This window comes from Dictyostelium purpureum (assembly GCF_000190715.1).
Source record: "Dictyostelium purpureum unplaced genomic scaffold DICPUscaffold_121, whole genome shotgun sequence".
NCBI classification, from domain to species: Eukaryota; Evosea; class Eumycetozoa; order Dictyosteliales; family Dictyosteliaceae; genus Dictyostelium; species Dictyostelium purpureum.
Window position 1 is genome coordinate 57,247 of NW_003519458.1, and position 19,123 is coordinate 76,369.

The following is a 19,123-nucleotide window of genomic DNA, read 5'->3' on the forward strand; positions in this document are numbered from 1 at the left end:
TTTTTTTGGATCTACTAAATGGCATATTGGGGTGGATCAAGTGGATGGCGTTGCGTTGTTACTGCTTGCAGTCTCTCATTAGCAGGCTCAATATATAATATTTTTCTTTTCCACAAAAAAAAATAAATTATAAAAAATTATTATTTAAAATTTTATTTATTATTTACTATTTTCTATTTATTTTATTTATTTTATTTATTTAATTTATTTATTAAATATTTAAAATAAATTTTTATTTATAATTTACTATTTATTTTATTTATTTATTTTATTTTATTAAATATTTAAAATAAAAAATAAAAAATAAAAAAAGAAAATTAAAACATAAAAAATAAACTAAAATAATAAATCTATTTTTATTATAAATAAATAAAAAAAAAAATCAATTTTTGTGTAATATCAAAAACTGCACAAAAGAAATAAAAATTATTATCAGTTCTTTGAATTAATCAGACACCACACATTTACGTTTATATTTAATTATTTTTTATTTTTTTATTTTTTATTTTTTTATTTTATTTTTCCCTTTTTTTTTTTTTTCACTTTAAAAAATTTATCAAATAAATTTTTAAATTTTTAAGTTTTATTTTTTTTTTCATATAAATATTTTTTTTTTCCCAATCATTTTAATTATATTTTATATAAACAAACAATCCATAATAATTTAATACAATTTTAACATTTCAAAAACAATAATAATAAAAAATGGCTTTTGATAATATTGACATAGATAAACAACCAGAAAGTACTCCAGCTGCTACTGATTTCAATAATAATAACAACAATTCAGCTACAAACACAAGTTCTCCATTACAATCATTCTTTGATAATTTACCAAAAGATAAAAAAGAACGTAAAGAGTATATTTCTCAATTTAAAAAGTCCATTAAAGAAGAAAAAGCCAAATTAAAAGAAATTAAAAAATCAATGAAATGTGATAAAGAATCTAAACACGGTCATCATAAACATCACGGTCACCACGGACATCATGGTCATCATGGTCATGGTCATGGTCATGAACATCCACATCACGGTCATCATGGACACCACGGTCATCATTACGGTCATCATGGTCATCATCACGGTCATGAAAAAGTAATCAACTACAAATTAGAACATTTACAAAAGAAAAGATCAATTTTATTAACCAAAATGCAATACGTCGATGCCCAAATCTCATTCTTAAGCAATTACAATCAATCAGCAAATCACGGTTTCCCACATCACGGTCATCCACATCCATTCAGTGGTCCATTTGGTCATGGTTTCCCACATCAACAATACTCATACCCACACCCACAACAATTTAATTTCTATGGTCCACCAACTGCTTCACCAGTTGCTCCATCAACCACCGCCTCAATTACTCCATCAGAAAAGAAATTATAAAAAAAGAATTTCTTTCTAAATCTGTTTGTGCCACTCACTAGTTTACTCTTTTTTATATCATAAAACTTTTTCTAAACTTTATTTTTTTCCAATAATGTTATTAATAATTTAAATTAATAAATAAAAATTTTTTCTAAGGTTTTTATAAAGGTTTTATAAAAAAAACAAAAATTTGGTTTCTTTTTTTCAATTTTTTTTTTTATTTTTTTTATTATTATTTTTTTTATTATTATTTTTTTATGACGATCAAATACGATATTTGGATATTTTTAAAAAAAAAAAAGAATGGTATTAAAATCACTTTAATATCTTGTACCAAATAAAAAACAAAATAATTTTTTTTTTTTTTTTAAAAAAATAGTTTTTATTTATTTATTTATTTATTTATTTATTTATTTATTTATTTATTTATTTATTTACTTGTTTATATATAAAATGAAAATATCAATTTTATTTTTATTTTTATTTTTTATTTGTTTTATTGATTGCGCGCCATTAATTAAAACACCACCATCCCCAGTTGTTTGGTCTGAATTGTATGTATTTTTATTTAAATTTTCTACTTGTAAATAAATCTTTTTTATTTATAATTTATTTATTTATTTATTTATTTTAGTTTGGGTATTAATGTGCAATATGAATGGTGGAATGAAACTATTGTTAAAAAACAAATTTCTGTTATGAAAGATTTAGGTATTAAATGGGTACGTGCAAGTGTTCATTGGGCTGTGTTAGAAGCAACTGAAAATAATATTAAATGGGAATACTTAGATACTTCAATGAATTTGATTAAAGAAAATGGATTAAAATCAATTGTTACATTTGTTGGAACTCCAAATTGGGCAAGTAGTTATACCAATGGAAGCCCAAATACTGATACATATCCACCCAAAGATGATTCGGTTTTTGCTGACAGAGTATTGAAATTAAATTCTCGTTATCCATTTGTTGATGTAATGTATCAAAATAATTGCAACACCTAAATATAATTAAAACCTTAAAAAAAATAGTAAATACTAATATTGGTTTTTTAAAGTATTGGGAGATTTGGAATGAACAAAATCTATCACCAGGATTTTGGAGACCATACTATAATGCAACTAGATACGATGAACTGTATCAAAACACAGCAACCATCTTAAGAAATGCAGGTCTTGGTTCCAAACTAGCTGTTGGTGGTATTGGCTATTATGGTATTTCAGTTGATAAAGATAATAATCAAGTTGATATGGTTGCTGATTTGAAAGGATTAGGTACATTTAAAGACTCCCTAGTTTCATACCATCCATACACTGATTTACCAGAAGGTGGTTTAAGTGAAGGTAACTATGCCGATAATATCTATGGTCATTACGAAACCAGTATCTATGTTAATAAAAACATAAGAGAAGGTGGCTCCAATCAAGTTTGGACTACAGAATGGGGATGGTCATCGGGCACAGAATCTGATCAAGTAGATAGAGAAACACAGGCAAAATATACAGTTAGACGTCTATTAATTGATTCTCTAGTTGGCTTTAACAAAACATTTTTATTTACAATTAGCGATTTGGACGCAAGAGCCTCATCAATAAGAGACCAAGGCTATGGTATTGTTGATTTAAATGTCAATAAAAAACCAGTATACGATTCACTAGCCAGATTATTCAACATTACTGGTTCGTCACTTGAAAGTATCTCCGCCACCGATATGAACAGCTACTTGGACAAAACAAAACTTGGCGAAGATTTCGTTGGTGTATTTTATAAAAAACCCTCAACTAATACAACTCTATTTGCATTTTGGTCGATTTCTACAAATATTTCATTTAATCTAAAAACCAACCAAACTGGTAAACTTTATTCGATATCCGACTCCTCCAATCAATTTATTACACCCTCTAATGGCGCAATTCTATTAAACCTAACCTCCGATGTCCAAATATTTGAGTGGCCCTTATTACATAGTGACAACTCTAAAGATGATGATGATAGTTCTAAGGATAGTGACAGTTTATCATTTTCAAATAAACTGCACTTTGATTTATTATTTATTTTTATCTCTATTATTTTATTATTTTTTATTTGAATAAAAGTAAATAGAGTTTAACTATCACTATTAATAATAAAAAAAAACCCGTTTTTCACCCCTAAACCCCTATTTCCCCCCTCTTTTTTTAAAAATAAAAAAAAATAAAAAAAAATAAAAAAAAATAAAAATAAAAAAAAATAAAAAAAAAATATAAAAAAATAAAAAAAAATATAAAATTAAAAAGAATATTCCTTTTATTTTTATTTATTTTTTTAATTTAAAAATTGCAATTGTTTCAATTTTTTTTGTTTTAATTTATATTTATCAATTTAAAAATAACAATAATAATAAAAAGAAATTTAGATATAATAGTTTTGGTAATAAAAAAAAAAAAAAAAAAGAAAAAGAAAATTCTACTCAATCATACCCATAGATATTTATAAAATTATTATTTTAAATTTTTAATTATTTTTTTTAATTTTTTTTTCAAAATTTTAAATTTTTTTTTTTTTCTCCTCATCGTCAAATTTTTTTTTTCTTTTCTTTTTATTTTTTCCTTCACATTAAGATAAAATGAAATTACTTTTAGCTTTAATTTTAACTTTTATTGTTTTAGCTAATGCTTTAACGTATGTTCACCAAATCAATTAAATTTAAAATTAATTAAAGAAAAAAAAAAAAACTAATTTTTATTTTTAATTCCTATAGTGTCCCACTTAGCTTCACCCCAGCTAGTAGACAAGCCATCAAAAGAATCCCACAAAACGTTGCCAATAAATACACTATTGCTGCCAACGGTGGTACAAATATCCCAATTTCAGATTTTGAAGATGTATGTATTTAAAAACATTATTAATTCATCGATATATTTTCGTCGGGAATAGAAATATTAACCAAATAATTATTAATATTTAATTTTAGGCTCAATACTATGGTGCCATTACCATTGGTACCCCAGGTCAACCATTCAAAGTAGTTTTTGATACTGGTTCATCCAATTTATGGATTCCATCAAAGAAATGTTCAATCACTGTCCCAGCTTGTGATTTACATGAAAAATACGATAGCTCCAAATCATCATCATACGTTGCCAATGGTACCTCATTCTCAATTCAATACGGTAGTGGTGCCATGTCAGGTTTTGTTTCACAAGATACTGTCACTGTTGGTTCATTAAGTGTTAAAAATCAATTATTCGCTGAAGCTACTGCTGAACCAGGTATTGCTTTCGATTTTGCTAAATTCGACGGTATTTTAGGTCTTGCTTTCCAATCTATCTCAGTTAACGATATTCCACCAGTTTTCTACAACATGATTGATCAAGGTTTAGTTGGTCAAAATCTCTTCTCATTCTGGTTATCAAAAACCCCAGGTTCAAACGGTGGTGAACTCTCATTCGGTTCAATCGATTCATCTAAATACACTGGTCCAATTACCTACGTCCCATTAACCAATACTACCTATTGGGAATTCAAAATGGACGATTTCGCCATTGGTGGTCAATCAGCTGGTTTCTGTGGTTCACAAGGTTGTCCAGCTATTGCTGATTCAGGTACATCACTCATTGCTGGTCCAATCGACTTCATCACTGCCCTCAACCAAAAATTAGGTGCTGTCGTCATTTCAGGTGAAGTAAGTAAAACAAAAATAACAATAACAAAAAAAAAAATATATTTTTTTCTAATCATATTCATAATTATTTTTAATTAGGCTATCTTCCCAGATTGTTCAGTTATCAACACTTTACCAAACGTCACTGTTACCTTAGCTGGTCGTCAATTCAACTTAACTCCAAAAGACTACGTCTTACAAATCACTGAATTTGGTAAAACTGAATGTCTTTCAGGTTTCATGGGTATTGAATTACCACCACAAGTTGGTCCACTTTGGATTCTTGGTGATGTCTTTATTTCAACTTATTACACCGTTTTCGATTTTGGAAACAGTCAAGTTGGTTTCGCCACCGCTGTTCAAGCTTAAATTCAAATCTAGGTTAGATTAGAATAATAAATAATAAATAATAATAAACAGTAAAATTAAAATATAATAAAAAAAACAATTATTAATTAAATTTTGATAATTATAAAAATTTAAAAATCTATATAAATTTTTTTATTTTAAATTTTATGGTTTTTATCTATAAAACTATTTTTTAAATTTTTATAAAATAAAATACAACAAAAGTTTAATTATTTTAATTATTTATAAAAAGATTGATAATATTAAAACTATGAAGAGTAATAATGATGATGATACAATTTTGATAGAGCTACCTACAACAACACAATCGTCTGTGGTAGTAGTTTGTGGGAGATAACCAGAGTATTTTCCATTGGCAACAGAACCACCAGATGATGGAACTGATGATTTCAAATAGCATTGATCACCAGCAAAAGTAAAAGCATAACAAAGTGGTGTAGTTTGACATTTAGAGCAACATTCTTCTGGACTTTTTAGTGTAACTATTTTTAAAAAATTTTAATATAATTATTATATGAACTCTTTTTAAATATTTTATATTTTATATTTTAATACTTACAAGTACCAGATGGGAGATCATTACCTTGGTAATCTAAATTATTAATTATTGTACAATTACCTAAAGTTGAACAACCACAACCTGATGAACCAGCTTGACATTCGCATTTACCATTTTTACAAATACTTCTTGGACCACAATTAACATTATAGCATGATGAATCTTTTGGAGGTTTATCACAAAGTTCCCCAGTATATCCATCTAAGCAAGAACATTTTTTACCACCAGCAGATGCAGTTGTTGCATTACAAACACCATAATAACCACAGTTAACACCGTAGCATGGAGTATAGTCAGATTTAAATTCACAGCTTGTTCCTTGATATCCAGGTTGGCAAAGACATAAGCCTTTAACACCATCTGGGGCTCTCATACCACCCATACATACACTGTCATGTAAACATGTTACATCTTTACAGGCATTTAAATCTTCTTCAGACAAACAACTCCATTGGATATGTAAAAGGTTTAAATCTTTTGTGCTCCAACCAGCAGTACCATATCCACTAATTTCAGTTGGGAACCAATAATTACCAGTACCATAGCAATTTGGACTATCGGTAGTATTTGGACAATTTGAGCAACAGTGAATATTCTTTAATGACCCATCATTATAATATGCTGTAACATTTAAACCTGCTGTAAATGCATCAATATTTGAGATATCTACAAATAAAATATCATTAAAATCTGATACACCTCCTTCGAATAAAGTGTATTCTGCACCACAACGACCTGACTAAAAAATTTTAAAAAAGTTAATTATTATTATTATTATTAATGTTTTTTTAAAATTTCTATTTTTTATTATAATTTTTTAAAACCATAACTTACAGTTGTAACAGGAGCGGATCTATCACCAGTACCATCATTTGGAATTGTATAGGTTACATTTCCATTAAATGGAACATCGCAATTTGATTTAACAATTGTTGATTCTAAAAAATGAAATTGTGATGGACAATCATTTTGAATGACATATTTATATTGATAACCAAGGGTCAAACTAATTTCGACTATTATTAAAAATAATACTAGTGTTAAATTTTTATTAAAATACATATTGTTTATTTGTTAATACAAAAAAAAAAATAAAAAAATAAAAAATAAAAAAAAAAAAATAAAAAAAAACAGTCACAAGGATTTTTTTTTATCCACCTGTGATTAGAACACATGCCTTTCCTATAGAATCATTCCAACCATCTATTATTTATTATTATAATAAATGTAATCAAAAAAAGCTTTCCGACCAATTTAATACCACAAATAAGATATTTATATTAAAAAAAATAAAATTAAATTCCATTATAGTTTTTAAAAAAAATAAAAAATAATTTAATTTATTTTAATAAAAACTTTTTTTTTTTATTTTTATTTATTTTTTTCAAACAATCATTTTGATCAAAATTTTAGCATTTAATAATTTTAGTATTTAATAATTTTAGAAAAAGAAAAAAAGAAAAAAGACAAAAAAGAAAAAAAAAGAATAAGAAGAAAAAAAATATTAAAAAAAAGATAAAAAAATTAAAATACGAGTTCGATGCATTTTTTTTATAATGCCAGATCAAAAAAGATTGTAAAATAGTTTAAAAATAAATTTAGGATTTAAAATAAAGTATTCAAAACCATTCTAGAATGAATAGTCAAAACGAAAGAAATTTTTCTTAAATTTTTAACTATTTTAAATTTTATTTTTATTTTTATTTTTAATTTTTTTAATTTTGTTTGATTATTTTTCATTTTTTTTTTTTTTAGTATAAAAAGCAAAAATAAATATTAATAATTTTATAAATTAATAAAAGTAATAATAATAATAATAGAAATAATGAGTTTAAACGAATTCACATATCCATATGATCTTCCAAATAATTATAAAGGACCAGGTTCCCCAATTGTAAAACCTGGTGATGAATCAAAACCAATTCCATTAACATTTACACCAATCACAATTAAAAGCTTAACATTAAAGAGTAAGAATAACGATTTTGATTATTATAATAATTGTAATAAAGTTAACTAACATGGTTTGCGCCCTAATTTATTAGATAGACTTGTAGTATCTCCAATGTGTCAATACTCATCACATAATGGTGAGGCTAATGATTGGCATTTATCTCATTATTCAAGCTACGCGTAAGTTATATATTATATATTATCTATAGATTTATTATGAAATAGATTGGATTAATTAACTTGACAATTAATAACAGTAAAGGAGGAGCATCATTAGTTATTTTTGAAGCAGCTGCAGTCCAACCAGAAGGTAGAATATCATATGCAGATCTTGGAATATGGTCAGATGAATTTATCGCACCATTAAAAAGATGTGTTGATTTAGTTCATAGATTAGGTTCAACAGCAGGCATTCAATTAGCACATGCAGGCCGTAAGGTACGATAGTAATAGTATTAAATAACTAAATATCATTATTACATAATTAATATTAATTAATAATCATCAATATCTACATAATATACTTTAGGCTTCATCAATCCCACCATTTTTAGAGGGTGCAAGAAATTCTATCCCAAGTGACCAACCAAATGGTTGGGAAGTATTTGGACCATCAGAGATCAAATTTAATGATAATATGAGTTTACCACATGAAATGACTAAAGAACAAATTAAAGAAACTATTGAAGCATTTAAACAAGGGGCACTTAGATTATTAAAAGCTGGTTTTGATATGATTGAAATTCATAATGGTATGTATATTATTACTTATTCGATTTGTTATTATTTTATTAATATTTAGTTTAATATTATTATTAGCTCATGGTTATATTGGTAATCAATTCATTTCACCAGTATCAAATCAAAGAACAGACGAGTATGGTGGCAGTTTTGAAAATAGAATTAGATTCCTTTTAGAAACCATCACAGAGATACGTAGTGTATGGCCAACTGAAAAAGTATTGGCAGTACGTTTAACATGTGACGAGTGGTTAGAGGATGGTAGTGGTTGGACAATGAATGATACAATCGAATTAGTTAAAATATTGGATACTATGGATGTCGATATTATTGATTGCAGTAGTGGAGGTAATAGTACTAAGCAAAAGATTAAAGTAGAACCACTTTATCAAGTACCATTTGCAGATTCTGTTAAAAAGCACACCAAAAACTTATTTGTCGCAACTGTTGGTTTAATTAATACAGGTAATGAAATCGAAGACATTCTTCAACAAAACAAAGCAGATATTGTAATGTTAGCAAGACCTTTCTTACGTAATCCCCATTTTGTATATCAAGTTGCAAAGGAATTAAATCAAACAATTAATTATCAAATCCAATACGAAAGAGGTCGTGAATAATACATCCAAATAAATATATTTAAATTGCGCAATTAAATAAGTTTTTAAAATAAAATAAATTTTATTCATATTTAATTTAATTAAATTATTTTATTAAGTTGCTTTATATTTTTTATTTTCTTCTTTATGTTTTTTATGTTCTATTTCTTCTAATTTATATTTTTCAAATTCTTTATCTACTTCATCTAAAACTGCCATATCTTCGATTGTTGGTGGCACTACATATTCTTCCTCTGTTTTTTTTAAAAAATTTAAAAATGATTAGAAAATTTATTTTAAAATTATAAATTAGAGTTTTAAATTGTTTTATATATTTAATACATACTATTATACATTTTTTTTAAAATATTTCTTAAAATTTTGCCGCTTCTGGTTTTTGGTAAACGATTAACAGCCATTACTTTTTTGAATGTTGCAACTGGACCAATAGTTTCTCTAACTTGTTTAATTAATTCTTTTTCAATTTCATCGCTCTGGTCTTTATATTGTGGTTTTAATACAATTAAACCAAATGGTACTTCGCCTTTAATTTCATCGTTAACACCAATTGCAACGCATTCCACAATCTTTGGATGTTTAACTAAAATCTCTTCAATTGAGCCTGTTGAAAGACGATGTCCTGCAACATTGATAAAGTCATCAACACGATTGATAATTGTGAAATATCCTTCTTTGTCGAAAAAGCCGGAATCACCTGTACGCAAATACCCTGGATATGAATCTAAATAGCTTTTTTTATAACCTTCGTGGTTGAGATAAAGTGTATTAGCAAAGCCTGGTGGAACTGGTAATTTGGCACAAACTTCCCCAATTTGATCGACACCTAAACGTTCATTTTTTGAGTTTAATACGAAAAAGTTATAGCCAGGGAAAGCTTTACCTGTCGTGTTTTGTTTTATTGGAAATTGAACTGATGCATTGGTGATCATAGGCCAACCTGATTCAGTTTGCCAATAGTTATCAAGAATTGGTTTCTTTGTAACTTTACTTAGGAAGTTAAATGTGGCGAGATCTAAACGTTCACCACCGAGCCATGTTGATTGTAATGATGATAAGTCGTATTTAGATGCGATCTTTCCATCAGCATCATCTCTATGAATTGCTCTAATTGCTGTTGGTGCTGAGAACCAGGCTTTAACACGATGCTTTTCAATCATTTTCCAATAAACACCTGCGTCTGGGATAGTTGGTTTACCTTCGAATATAATTGATGTTAAACCGGTAACCAATGGACCATAAACTGAAAGTGTGTGGCCACCTACCCATCCAATATCACTGCCCGAAAAGAAAGTATCACCAGGTTGCATATCATAGCAAGTTCTAATTGCATAGTTCATTGCGGCCATATAACCACCAGTATCTCTAACAACACCTTTTGGCATACCAGTGGTACCACTAGTATAGAGAATATATAATGGGTGTGTGCTGTCCACTGGAGTAAAGTCTCTTAATGGAGTTAAACTTTTGATAAGAGAATACCAATCAATTGAATTTTTGATACTTGGACTTGGAGTATCTGGAATGATATCTGTTCTATTATATACAATAACATGGTTTGGTTTATGACTTGATAGTTCTAATGCTTTTTCTAATAATGGTGAATAGTGATTGACTTTGTGACCTTCAATACCGAAACTACATGATATAACAACTTTTGGTTTTGAATGTTCTATACGTTGTGCTAATTGAGGTGATGCAAAACCTCCAAATACTACACTATGAATAGCGCCTAAACGAGCACATGCTAACATTGCAATAACAATTTGATTAACCATTGGCATATATATTACAACACGATCTCCTTTTTCTACACCTAAATTTTGTAAACCTCTTGAAAATGTACAAACCTCATCCCATAAATCACCATATGTTAAAGTGTTTGTGTTATCTTTTGATGGAGTTTCGTGAATTAAAGCAATTCTATTTTTAGTGATTGGATCTTTAGCGTGTACATCAACCGCATTATAGCATGCATTAACTAAACCACCTTTAAACCATTCTGGATTCGCTTCATCGCCACTATAAACTTTATCATATTTTTTATCCCTAAAAAATAATCCTATTAATATTAATTTTTTTAAATAAACCCACAGTTTATAAAAACCTTACCAGTGAACATATTTTGTGGCTACATCATCCCAAAAGTTTATTTGATCTTGTTGTGAATACTTAATATCGTTTTCGTAGTTAAATGGTTCACTAAGCTGAAATTTTTTACTTGCTAATACAGACGATGAAAAAGTCCTCTTTGAAAATTGTATTGATTTTAAACTTTTTGATATTTTGTTTAAATTTATCATTTCAATAATAAACTAAAAATTGGTGATTGTTTTTTTATAATTATAATTGAGGATTATTATATTAAAAATTAAAAATTAAAAAATTAATAAGATATTTTTTTTAAAAATTTTTTTTTTTTTTTTGAAAAATAAAAGGTGGATAATTTTTTTTTATGTAATATTATAAATAAATTAAAAAATATTAAAGTTTGAAAAAATATTAAATTAATAAATATAACTGTAAATAAAAAAATATATATTTTTTATTTTTTGTATTTTTTTATTTTTTTTTTATTTTTTTTTTTTATTTTTTTTTTTATTTTTTTTTTTTTGAAATACCAGGTAGGTGTCATATTATACCTTTTTAGTTTTTTTTTTGCAATGGCAACATTATAATTTTTTATTCTCTTTGAGGGTTTAAGTATTCCAAAGAAAAAAATTGTAAATAAACCACCTGAAAAAAAAAAATGATTAAATTTTACAATGAAATTTAAAAAATTTTAAATTTATTAAAAAAAAATAATATATATTTACAGATTTGGTGCACAAATAAATATAATCGATGGTTTTTTTTAGAAAAAATTATTATAAATAATTATATGTGTCTTTTTATCTGAAAAAACTTTTTTTTTATTATTTTTGAATTTTTTTTTATAAAAAAAAAAATCTTTTTTTTATTTTTTTAAAATTTTCAATATAAAAAAAAATAAAAATATTATCACAAAAAAAAAAACTCAATGTTTAAAATTTAACATCACAATATATTATTTTTTTATTTTATTTAAATTTTCATTGTACATTATATTCCTCAATAGAAATATATAATTTTGAAAAACAACAATGATAAATTTAAATAAATCTTCCAAAACATTAAAATTAGGATTTTTTTCAAAGAGATCTTTTTCTTCAAGTTCAATTTTATTTAATAAGAAATTTCAATTAAGCGAGCCTTTCAATTATGAACAAGATGTAAAATATTCTTTAGAGGACCCAATAAATTTTTGGGATGATGTTGCATCTAAATATGTTCACTGGTAAGAATCAATTACACATTTAATATAATAAAATTATTTTTTCTATATTAATATTATTTTTAATTTTCAAAAGGAATAAAAGATACGATAAAGTTTATAGTGGCGATGAAGCAAATCCAGAATGGTTTAAAGGTGGAATTTTAAATGCATGTTATAATGCGGTTGATGTACATGCTAAAGATCCAGTCACTAAAAATAGAATTGCTTTAATTCACGAAACTCCATCAAAAGATAACACAAACACTTTAACATATGGTGAATTATGGGACGAAGTTTGTACATTTTCAAGAGGTTTACAAAATTTAGGTGTAGAAAAAGGAGATCGTGTTGTAATATATATGCCAATGGTCAACCAAGCTATTATTGCAATGTTAGCATGTGCTCGTTTAGGTGCAACCCACAGCGTAGTATTTGGAGGTTTTGCATCACCTCAATTAGCACAACGTATTGAACATTCAAAACCAAAAGTTGTTATATCATGTAGTTTCGGTATTGAAGGTCACAAAGTTAATCATTATTCACCATTATTAGAAAAAGCATTAGAACTATCAAGTCATAAACCAAACCATGTTATTGTATATAATAGAACAGATATCATTCCAGATACTCCAAGTCCAAAGGTACCTGGCTCAATTGATTGGTATGAGCTAACCAAAGGAATTTCGCCATTAAGAGACTATGCTCTTGTAGATAGTACACACCCATTATATATTCTCTATACTAGTGGTACCACTGGTATGCCAAAAGGTGTTGTTAGAGATACTGGTGGTTATACAGTTGCTTTAAACTATGCAATGAGAAACTGCTATGGTTTGAAACCAGGAGATACTTTCTTTGCAGGTAGCGATATTGGATGGGTTGTTGGTCACACACTTTCAGTCTATGGTCCATTATACACTGGCTTAACATCAATTATATTCGAAGGCAAACCAACTATCCCAGACGCAGGTGTTTATTGGAAATTGATTGAAAAGCACAGAGTAAACGCATTATTCTCAGCACCAACAGCAATTAGAGCAATTCATAGAGATGATGCTGATGGAAAGATTGCATCTAAATACGACTTATCATCATTACAATCGACATGGCTCGGTGGTGAACGTTTAGATATCTCCACATTTAATTTCTTAAGCAATGCTACAAAGAAACCAATTCTCGATAACTATTGGCAAACTGAATCAGGTTGGCCAATGATCACAAATCCTTCAGTTCAAATTCCAATCAAACCTAATTCTACAGGTAAACCAGTTCCAGGTTATAACTATGCAATTTTAAATTCAAATAACGAACGTTTGGGAACAGATGAAACCGGAGAAGTTTGTATAAAATTACCAGTTCCACCAGGCTTTACCAATACACTTTATCTCAACCACGAAGGTTATAAAAAAAGCTATTTAGATTCATATCCAGGGTATTTACGTACAGGTGACTCATGCTTTGTAGATAAAAATGGATACTATCATATTATCAGTCGTGTTGATGACATTATCAATGTTTCAGGTCATCGTCTTTCAACAGGTTCAATTGAAGAGATTTTAGTTAAACATCCAAAGATTGTAGAATGCGCAGTCATTGGAGTTAATGATGAAATTAAAGGCGAAGTACCATTTGGTTTAATTGTATTAAAACCACAATATAAAGATTCCTGTTTAGAAGTTGAAAAAGAATTAATTAAAGAGATTAGAGAAACTATTGGTCCAGTTGCAACATTCAAAAAAGTAATGGCTGTTAATCGTTTACCAAAAACCAGAAGCGGTAAAATTTTAAGAAATATTTTAAGAAAAATGTATAATAGTATGTATTAACTGTATAAAATAATTTAAAACTTTAATTTCAATTTTAAAATACATTTTCTAATCATCTTTAAATTTTTTAAAAAAAACAGAGGAAGAATATGTAGTGCCACCAACAATCGAAGATATGGCAGTCTTAGATGAAGTAGATAAAGAATTTGAAAAATATAAATTAGAAGAAATAGAACATAAAAAACATAAAAAACATTAAAATAAAATATTTGGTTGTAATTTTTTTAAAAAATTATTGGAAATAAAATTACAAAAATAAGTGGTTATTATGTTTAACTCATTTATACCATATTTATAGAATAAGATTGGAATTTGTTAAGATAAACCCTTAAAAAAATTTAAAATTTGTTTTCATTAGAGGTTTTTTAAAAAAAACAGTTATATGTTATTATTTGATTTTTTTTGGAATTTTAATTTTTTATAATTTTATTTTTTGCTTCGAAACAATTATATATACAAAGAGTTTTATACAAAAAAAATATATATATTATATTTTTTGTTGTATGGTAGGATTGGTTTTTTTTTTAAAATTTTTTTTTTTTACTGAATAATGGCCTTAATTCTTTTTCTGGATTGGTCTTGATAGTCGTCGTGGTGAATTGAGTTTGGTACTGTACAAGTTGAAGGTGAGCTAGTGGCAATTGGAGTATTTGTCATCGAGGATGATTGAGATCTTGAGATTGAAAGATATCTCTTCTTTGGGGAAATAACAGAGGGACTACCTCCACTAGATAGATGAATTTGGTGATGATGGAGGTTAAGATGTAGTGAGTTTGAGGACGAACTATTTGGTGTGGATGAAATTCTTGTGGAACATGATGGAGATTGGTGACCAAAACTTTTAATTGGTGATGATGGAACTACTAATACAGAGGCTAAAGGAGAGGAGGTTGATGAGGAAGAAAGTGATGATAAAGATGATGAAGCAGAAGGTGATGATGAGGACGATGATTCACTTACACCACAGTATTGATGATAAGATTGACCAATAGTATTACCATTATTGTTTGATGAGGTTGGTAAGGGTGAACTATTTACACTATCACAATTAACTAGTATATTATTATTATTATTAATAATAACTGGTTGTTGTTTATTTGCGCATTCAATTTCACATGATTTTGAAACTTGTATTTTGTTTTTAATATTTGAATTAATAGTGTTATTGATATCATTGCTATTATTGTTATTATTATTTTGACTGTTTCTATTTAAATATGATCTATGAATAATATCGGAAAATGCTTGAACATCTTTTTCGTGAAGATATAGTTGATAATCAATTAAATTTAAAAAGTATTTTTCTAAACTATTTACATTACTCAAAGATACTCCAAATATCTCTGATAGGTACTTATTAACTGACATTTTTTCTTCCAACCACATTTTAATTGTTAAATTAATACTATAGAAACATAAAAATTAAAAAATATAGGTGTTATTAGGATTGTATAAAATCATTATCATTAAATATCAAATATATACCTTGTTATGATTATATCTAAAATTGAAAAGTTTTTAGTTGTTGATTTTCTATAAAAAATGTCAGCATAATAAATTGAACTGATTATTAAATATTTTAAGGTTTGTCTGATCGATTGTTCGGACTCTGAATTGGTAGATTTTTGAACGTTGGCATAGTAGGCTTTTGAACGTTTACAATGTTGAGTATAAAAGAAAGTTATAACACATTCCCAAAGATCGTAGATTTCTTTAACATAACCTTCAATGTCTGAAAATGATGAGAATTTTGGTGATAATGTACAATTGATATATTCTTTTGAAATTGATGCGCCAGGTATAACTCTTAATTTTGGGATAGCGGATAAAATTGGTGGATTGGAATTATTATAGACCCATGTCAACATTAATCTTGTTGAATATGCTTTAATTACTAAATCATCCATATCATCATTATATTTTTGGAGTATATTCTTTTTTGGCGACATTATTGGTTGTTGTGATTGAGATGGTTGACTATTATTATTTGATTTATTATTGTTACCATTATTGCTGTTGTTAAGGTTATCACTATTATTATTGTTATTGCTATTGATTTTTATATATCTACCACTAGTGGAAGTATGACAATTTATAAATAAAACTGTTGACATTTTGACTATTAATTTATATAGCTATATAAATTGGTTTTAATATTATACAAAAATATTATATATGTTATTATTTGTATAAAATTTTTTTTTTAATTTAACCAAATATAATTAAAAAAAAAAAACCCAGGGTTTGTTTAAAAATTAAAAAAAAAAAAAAAAAAAAAAAAGTGGAAATTATTTACAAAACTTAAATAAAAAGGAAATATATTGAGTGTTTGGAAAAATAAAAAAATAATATATTCTTGTTAAAAAAAATTGAAATCAATTTTATATATGTAACCAAAAAGATTTTTTTTTGATTGATTATAAATTGGATGAATAATAATATAATTTATCATATATGAATTTTGATTATTTTAGTATATTATTAATATTATATATATGGATTGTGTGTATGTGTGAGTGTGTGTGAAGGACTTATGATTATTATATGTTGTTTATATAAAAATAAAAAATTTAAAAAAAAAATAAATAATAAATATTTTTTAAAAAAAAAGAAAAAATTTAAAAAAATAATAAATAATAAAAAAAAAAGGATTTATATATATGTACAAATAAAAAATAAATAAATTATATACTAAATATAATAATAATAATAATAATAATAAATATATAAAAATTGTTGAGATTAAATAAAAAAATTATTATTCATATTTAAAAAGGTGAATCGATTATTGTGATTATTGGTAAAGAAATAAAAATTTTCGGTGTTTTCTTTTTGTTGTTATTGTTTTTTTTTTTTTTTTGGTTGTTGTTGTTTTTGTTATTGTTTGTTTGATTTTTATATACACAACAATTGTTTGTGATTATTGTTTGTTGTTGTTGTTTAAGCTACTTTATACTACTACTCTTCAGCTTAACCTATACTACTATTTTTATTTTATTTATTTATTTATTTATTTATTTTTGAATTAAAAGAATTTAAATGTTAATAATTATTTTTTTTTAATTTTAATATTTTAAAACACAAATATGAAAACAATTATTTAATTTGTTATAAAATATAAACGAGTGATATATGAGCGATGTTTTTTATTTTTTATTAATCTTTTTTTTTTTTTTTATTTTTTTTTATTTTTTTATTTTTTTTTAAATATGCAAACCTTTTAAAAAAAAAGATAATTTATTATTTGTATTGTATGTATTGTTCTAATTGGAATTGGAAAAAATTAATGATAAAATAATTATTTACTATATATGTTGTTATTTATTTTACTATTGTTTTTTTTATATTATTATAAATATTATTAACACACTTTTGTTTTATGTGAGTGTGTGAAAGGGGTAAGAGTTATCTTTTGTGTGTCTCCAATACAACAATTTAAATTTATTAGAGTTATTAATAATAATTATAAAAAAAAAAGAGCAATTTGCATATATATATGTAAATATATGAATGTGTATATATACAAGTGAGGTTTAAATTTATTAAAGTGGGTCATGTGTTTTTCTAATCTATAACATTTTTTTTTTTTGCTTTTTTTTTTGCTTTTTTTTTTTTTTTTTTGGGTGTGTGGTTAAATTTATAATCTAAAAAAAATTTCAGAAATCTAAAATTAATTTTGAAAAAGAAAATTGTAGTTTTGATTCTCTTATTTAAAGCTTTTTTTTTTTTTGGTGTGTTCCTTTTACAAAGAGTTAACCAAAAATTGTTTTTCTTTTTTATATCTAATTATTGTGATTTATTTTTATTTATAATTATTTTATTCTATGTTTGTTATCTTTAAAACTGATATTTAATTAATTAATCTTTGGGTGTTATATAAAAAATAAAATACACACAAAAAAAACATAATAATTTTAAAAAAGGGAGCGAGATATATGCATGGTGTTATATATAAAAATTATTATTGTGATTCCAATCTATATTAATCTTATACCTTTTTTTTTAAATTTTATTCTATTTGGATTTAAAAATGTTTAAATCTATACTTTTTTATTCTTCTTTTTTTTTTTTTTTTTTTTAAAAGATAATAATATGAAATTTCAAAATTAGTAATTTTTTCTTTTTATATATGTGATTATTTTAAGATAGATTTTTTATAAAAAACAAAAAAAAAATATAAAATGTGTATTAAACAAAAAACATTAACATAAAACAATAAACAATAAACAAAAAACAAAAAACAAAAAATGAATTCTATCACACTTTATTAATAAATATCAAAGTGGGAAAAAAATGTAGAGTGTGTTTATTATGGAAACTAAGAAAATAATTGAATAATTTATAAATTATTTATTAAATATAATAATACACACTATTGATTTTGTTATAAACTTAATAGTTTTATTAATATGATATTGAAATCATTAGTGATTATTTTGTTAAACCGAACAATAATGTGTGAAAAACAATACCACAGTTTTATTTTTTTTTTTTTTGGTTTTTTTTTTTTAAAAATTGGTTTTATTTTGTGCCCTATGCCGCCACCTTTAGTTTTGGTTCCAAAGATTTGATATTTTTAAAAAAAAAATTTTTTTTGAAAAAAAAATAAAAAATAAAAATTAAAATAAAATAAAATTATTCATTTTTTAAAAAGACATATGACAAAAAAAAAAGACCAATTTTTGAAAGAGATAAAGGGGGTGTGTTTATAAAATGCATACCTGTAGGGTGGCCCACCGATTTACTAATTTT

The 19,123-nt window shown here is 25.4% G+C and overlaps 8 protein-coding genes across 8 annotated transcripts; 5 read left to right on the forward strand and 3 right to left on the reverse strand.

The window, feature by feature from the left end:
- Positions 1-705: 705 nt before the first annotated feature.
- Positions 706-1,389, forward strand: DICPUDRAFT_152286 (uncharacterized protein; the record flags this gene model as incomplete). The annotated part of the gene is made up of 1 exon (XM_003288027.1): positions 706-1,389. The coding sequence occupies one exon, from the start codon at positions 706-708 to the stop codon at positions 1,387-1,389; it is 684 nt and encodes a 227-aa protein (XP_003288075.1).
- Positions 1,390-1,824: 435 nt separating this feature from the next.
- On the forward strand, positions 1,825-3,457 carry DICPUDRAFT_78906 (uncharacterized protein; the record flags this gene model as incomplete). The annotated part of the gene is made up of 3 exons (XM_003288028.1): positions 1,825-1,925; positions 2,006-2,342; positions 2,426-3,457. 3 exons carry the CDS (start codon positions 1,825-1,827, stop codon positions 3,455-3,457), a joined length of 1,470 nt encoding a protein of 489 aa, XP_003288076.1.
- Positions 3,458-3,689: 232 nt separating this feature from the next.
- DICPUDRAFT_47729 (preprocathepsin D) lies at positions 3,690-5,484 on the forward strand. Its single transcript, XM_003288029.1, has 4 exons — positions 3,690-4,029; positions 4,109-4,232; positions 4,322-5,032; positions 5,111-5,484. The coding sequence occupies exons 1-4, from the start codon at positions 3,974-3,976 to the stop codon at positions 5,378-5,380; spliced, it is 1,161 nt and encodes a 386-aa protein (XP_003288077.1). The 5' UTR covers positions 3,690-3,973; the 3' UTR covers positions 5,381-5,484.
- Positions 5,485-5,602: 118 nt separating this feature from the next.
- On the reverse strand, positions 5,603-7,001 carry DICPUDRAFT_33473 (uncharacterized protein; the record flags this gene model as incomplete). Its single annotated transcript, XM_003288038.1, has 3 exons — positions 5,603-5,862; positions 5,940-6,678; positions 6,774-7,001. 3 exons carry the CDS (start codon positions 6,999-7,001, stop codon positions 5,603-5,605), a joined length of 1,227 nt encoding a protein of 408 aa, XP_003288086.1.
- Positions 7,002-7,764: 763 nt separating this feature from the next.
- On the forward strand, positions 7,765-9,253 carry DICPUDRAFT_33474 (uncharacterized protein; the record flags this gene model as incomplete). The annotated part of the gene is made up of 5 exons (XM_003288030.1): positions 7,765-7,909; positions 7,985-8,072; positions 8,150-8,330; positions 8,422-8,644; positions 8,712-9,253. The coding sequence occupies 5 exons, from the start codon at positions 7,765-7,767 to the stop codon at positions 9,251-9,253; spliced, it is 1,179 nt and encodes a 392-aa protein (XP_003288078.1).
- A 93-nt stretch (positions 9,254-9,346) lies between these two features.
- Positions 9,347-11,553, reverse strand: DICPUDRAFT_152291 (uncharacterized protein; the record flags this gene model as incomplete). The annotated part of the gene is made up of 3 exons (XM_003288039.1): positions 9,347-9,486; positions 9,579-11,272; positions 11,363-11,553. 3 exons carry the CDS (start codon positions 11,551-11,553, stop codon positions 9,347-9,349), a joined length of 2,025 nt encoding a protein of 674 aa, XP_003288087.1.
- Positions 11,554-12,372: 819 nt separating this feature from the next.
- DICPUDRAFT_152292 (uncharacterized protein) lies at positions 12,373-14,570 on the forward strand (the record flags this gene model as incomplete). The annotated part of the gene is made up of 3 exons (XM_003288031.1): positions 12,373-12,566; positions 12,640-14,360; positions 14,452-14,570. 3 exons carry the CDS (start codon positions 12,373-12,375, stop codon positions 14,568-14,570), a joined length of 2,034 nt encoding a protein of 677 aa, XP_003288079.1.
- A 341-nt stretch (positions 14,571-14,911) lies between these two features.
- Positions 14,912-16,485, reverse strand: DICPUDRAFT_152293 (uncharacterized protein; the record flags this gene model as incomplete). Its single annotated transcript, XM_003288040.1, has 2 exons — positions 14,912-15,776; positions 15,857-16,485. 2 exons carry the CDS (start codon positions 16,483-16,485, stop codon positions 14,912-14,914), a joined length of 1,494 nt encoding a protein of 497 aa, XP_003288088.1.
- Between the last annotated feature and the right edge of the window lie 2,638 nt (positions 16,486-19,123).

Excerpts from the sequence above, each read along its gene's own strand:
- DICPUDRAFT_47729 (XM_003288029.1), top strand. The coding sequence starts at position 3,974 with ATGAAATTACTTTTAGCTTTAATTTTAACTTTTATTGTTTTAGCTAAT. Across the intron at positions 4,030-4,108 it reads GTTTTAGCTAATGCTTTAAC|TGTCCCACTTAGCTTCACCC; the intron begins GTATGTTCACCA and ends TAATTCCTATAG. Across the intron at positions 4,233-4,321 it reads CAATTTCAGATTTTGAAGAT|GCTCAATACTATGGTGCCAT; the intron begins GTATGTATTTAA and ends ATTTAATTTTAG.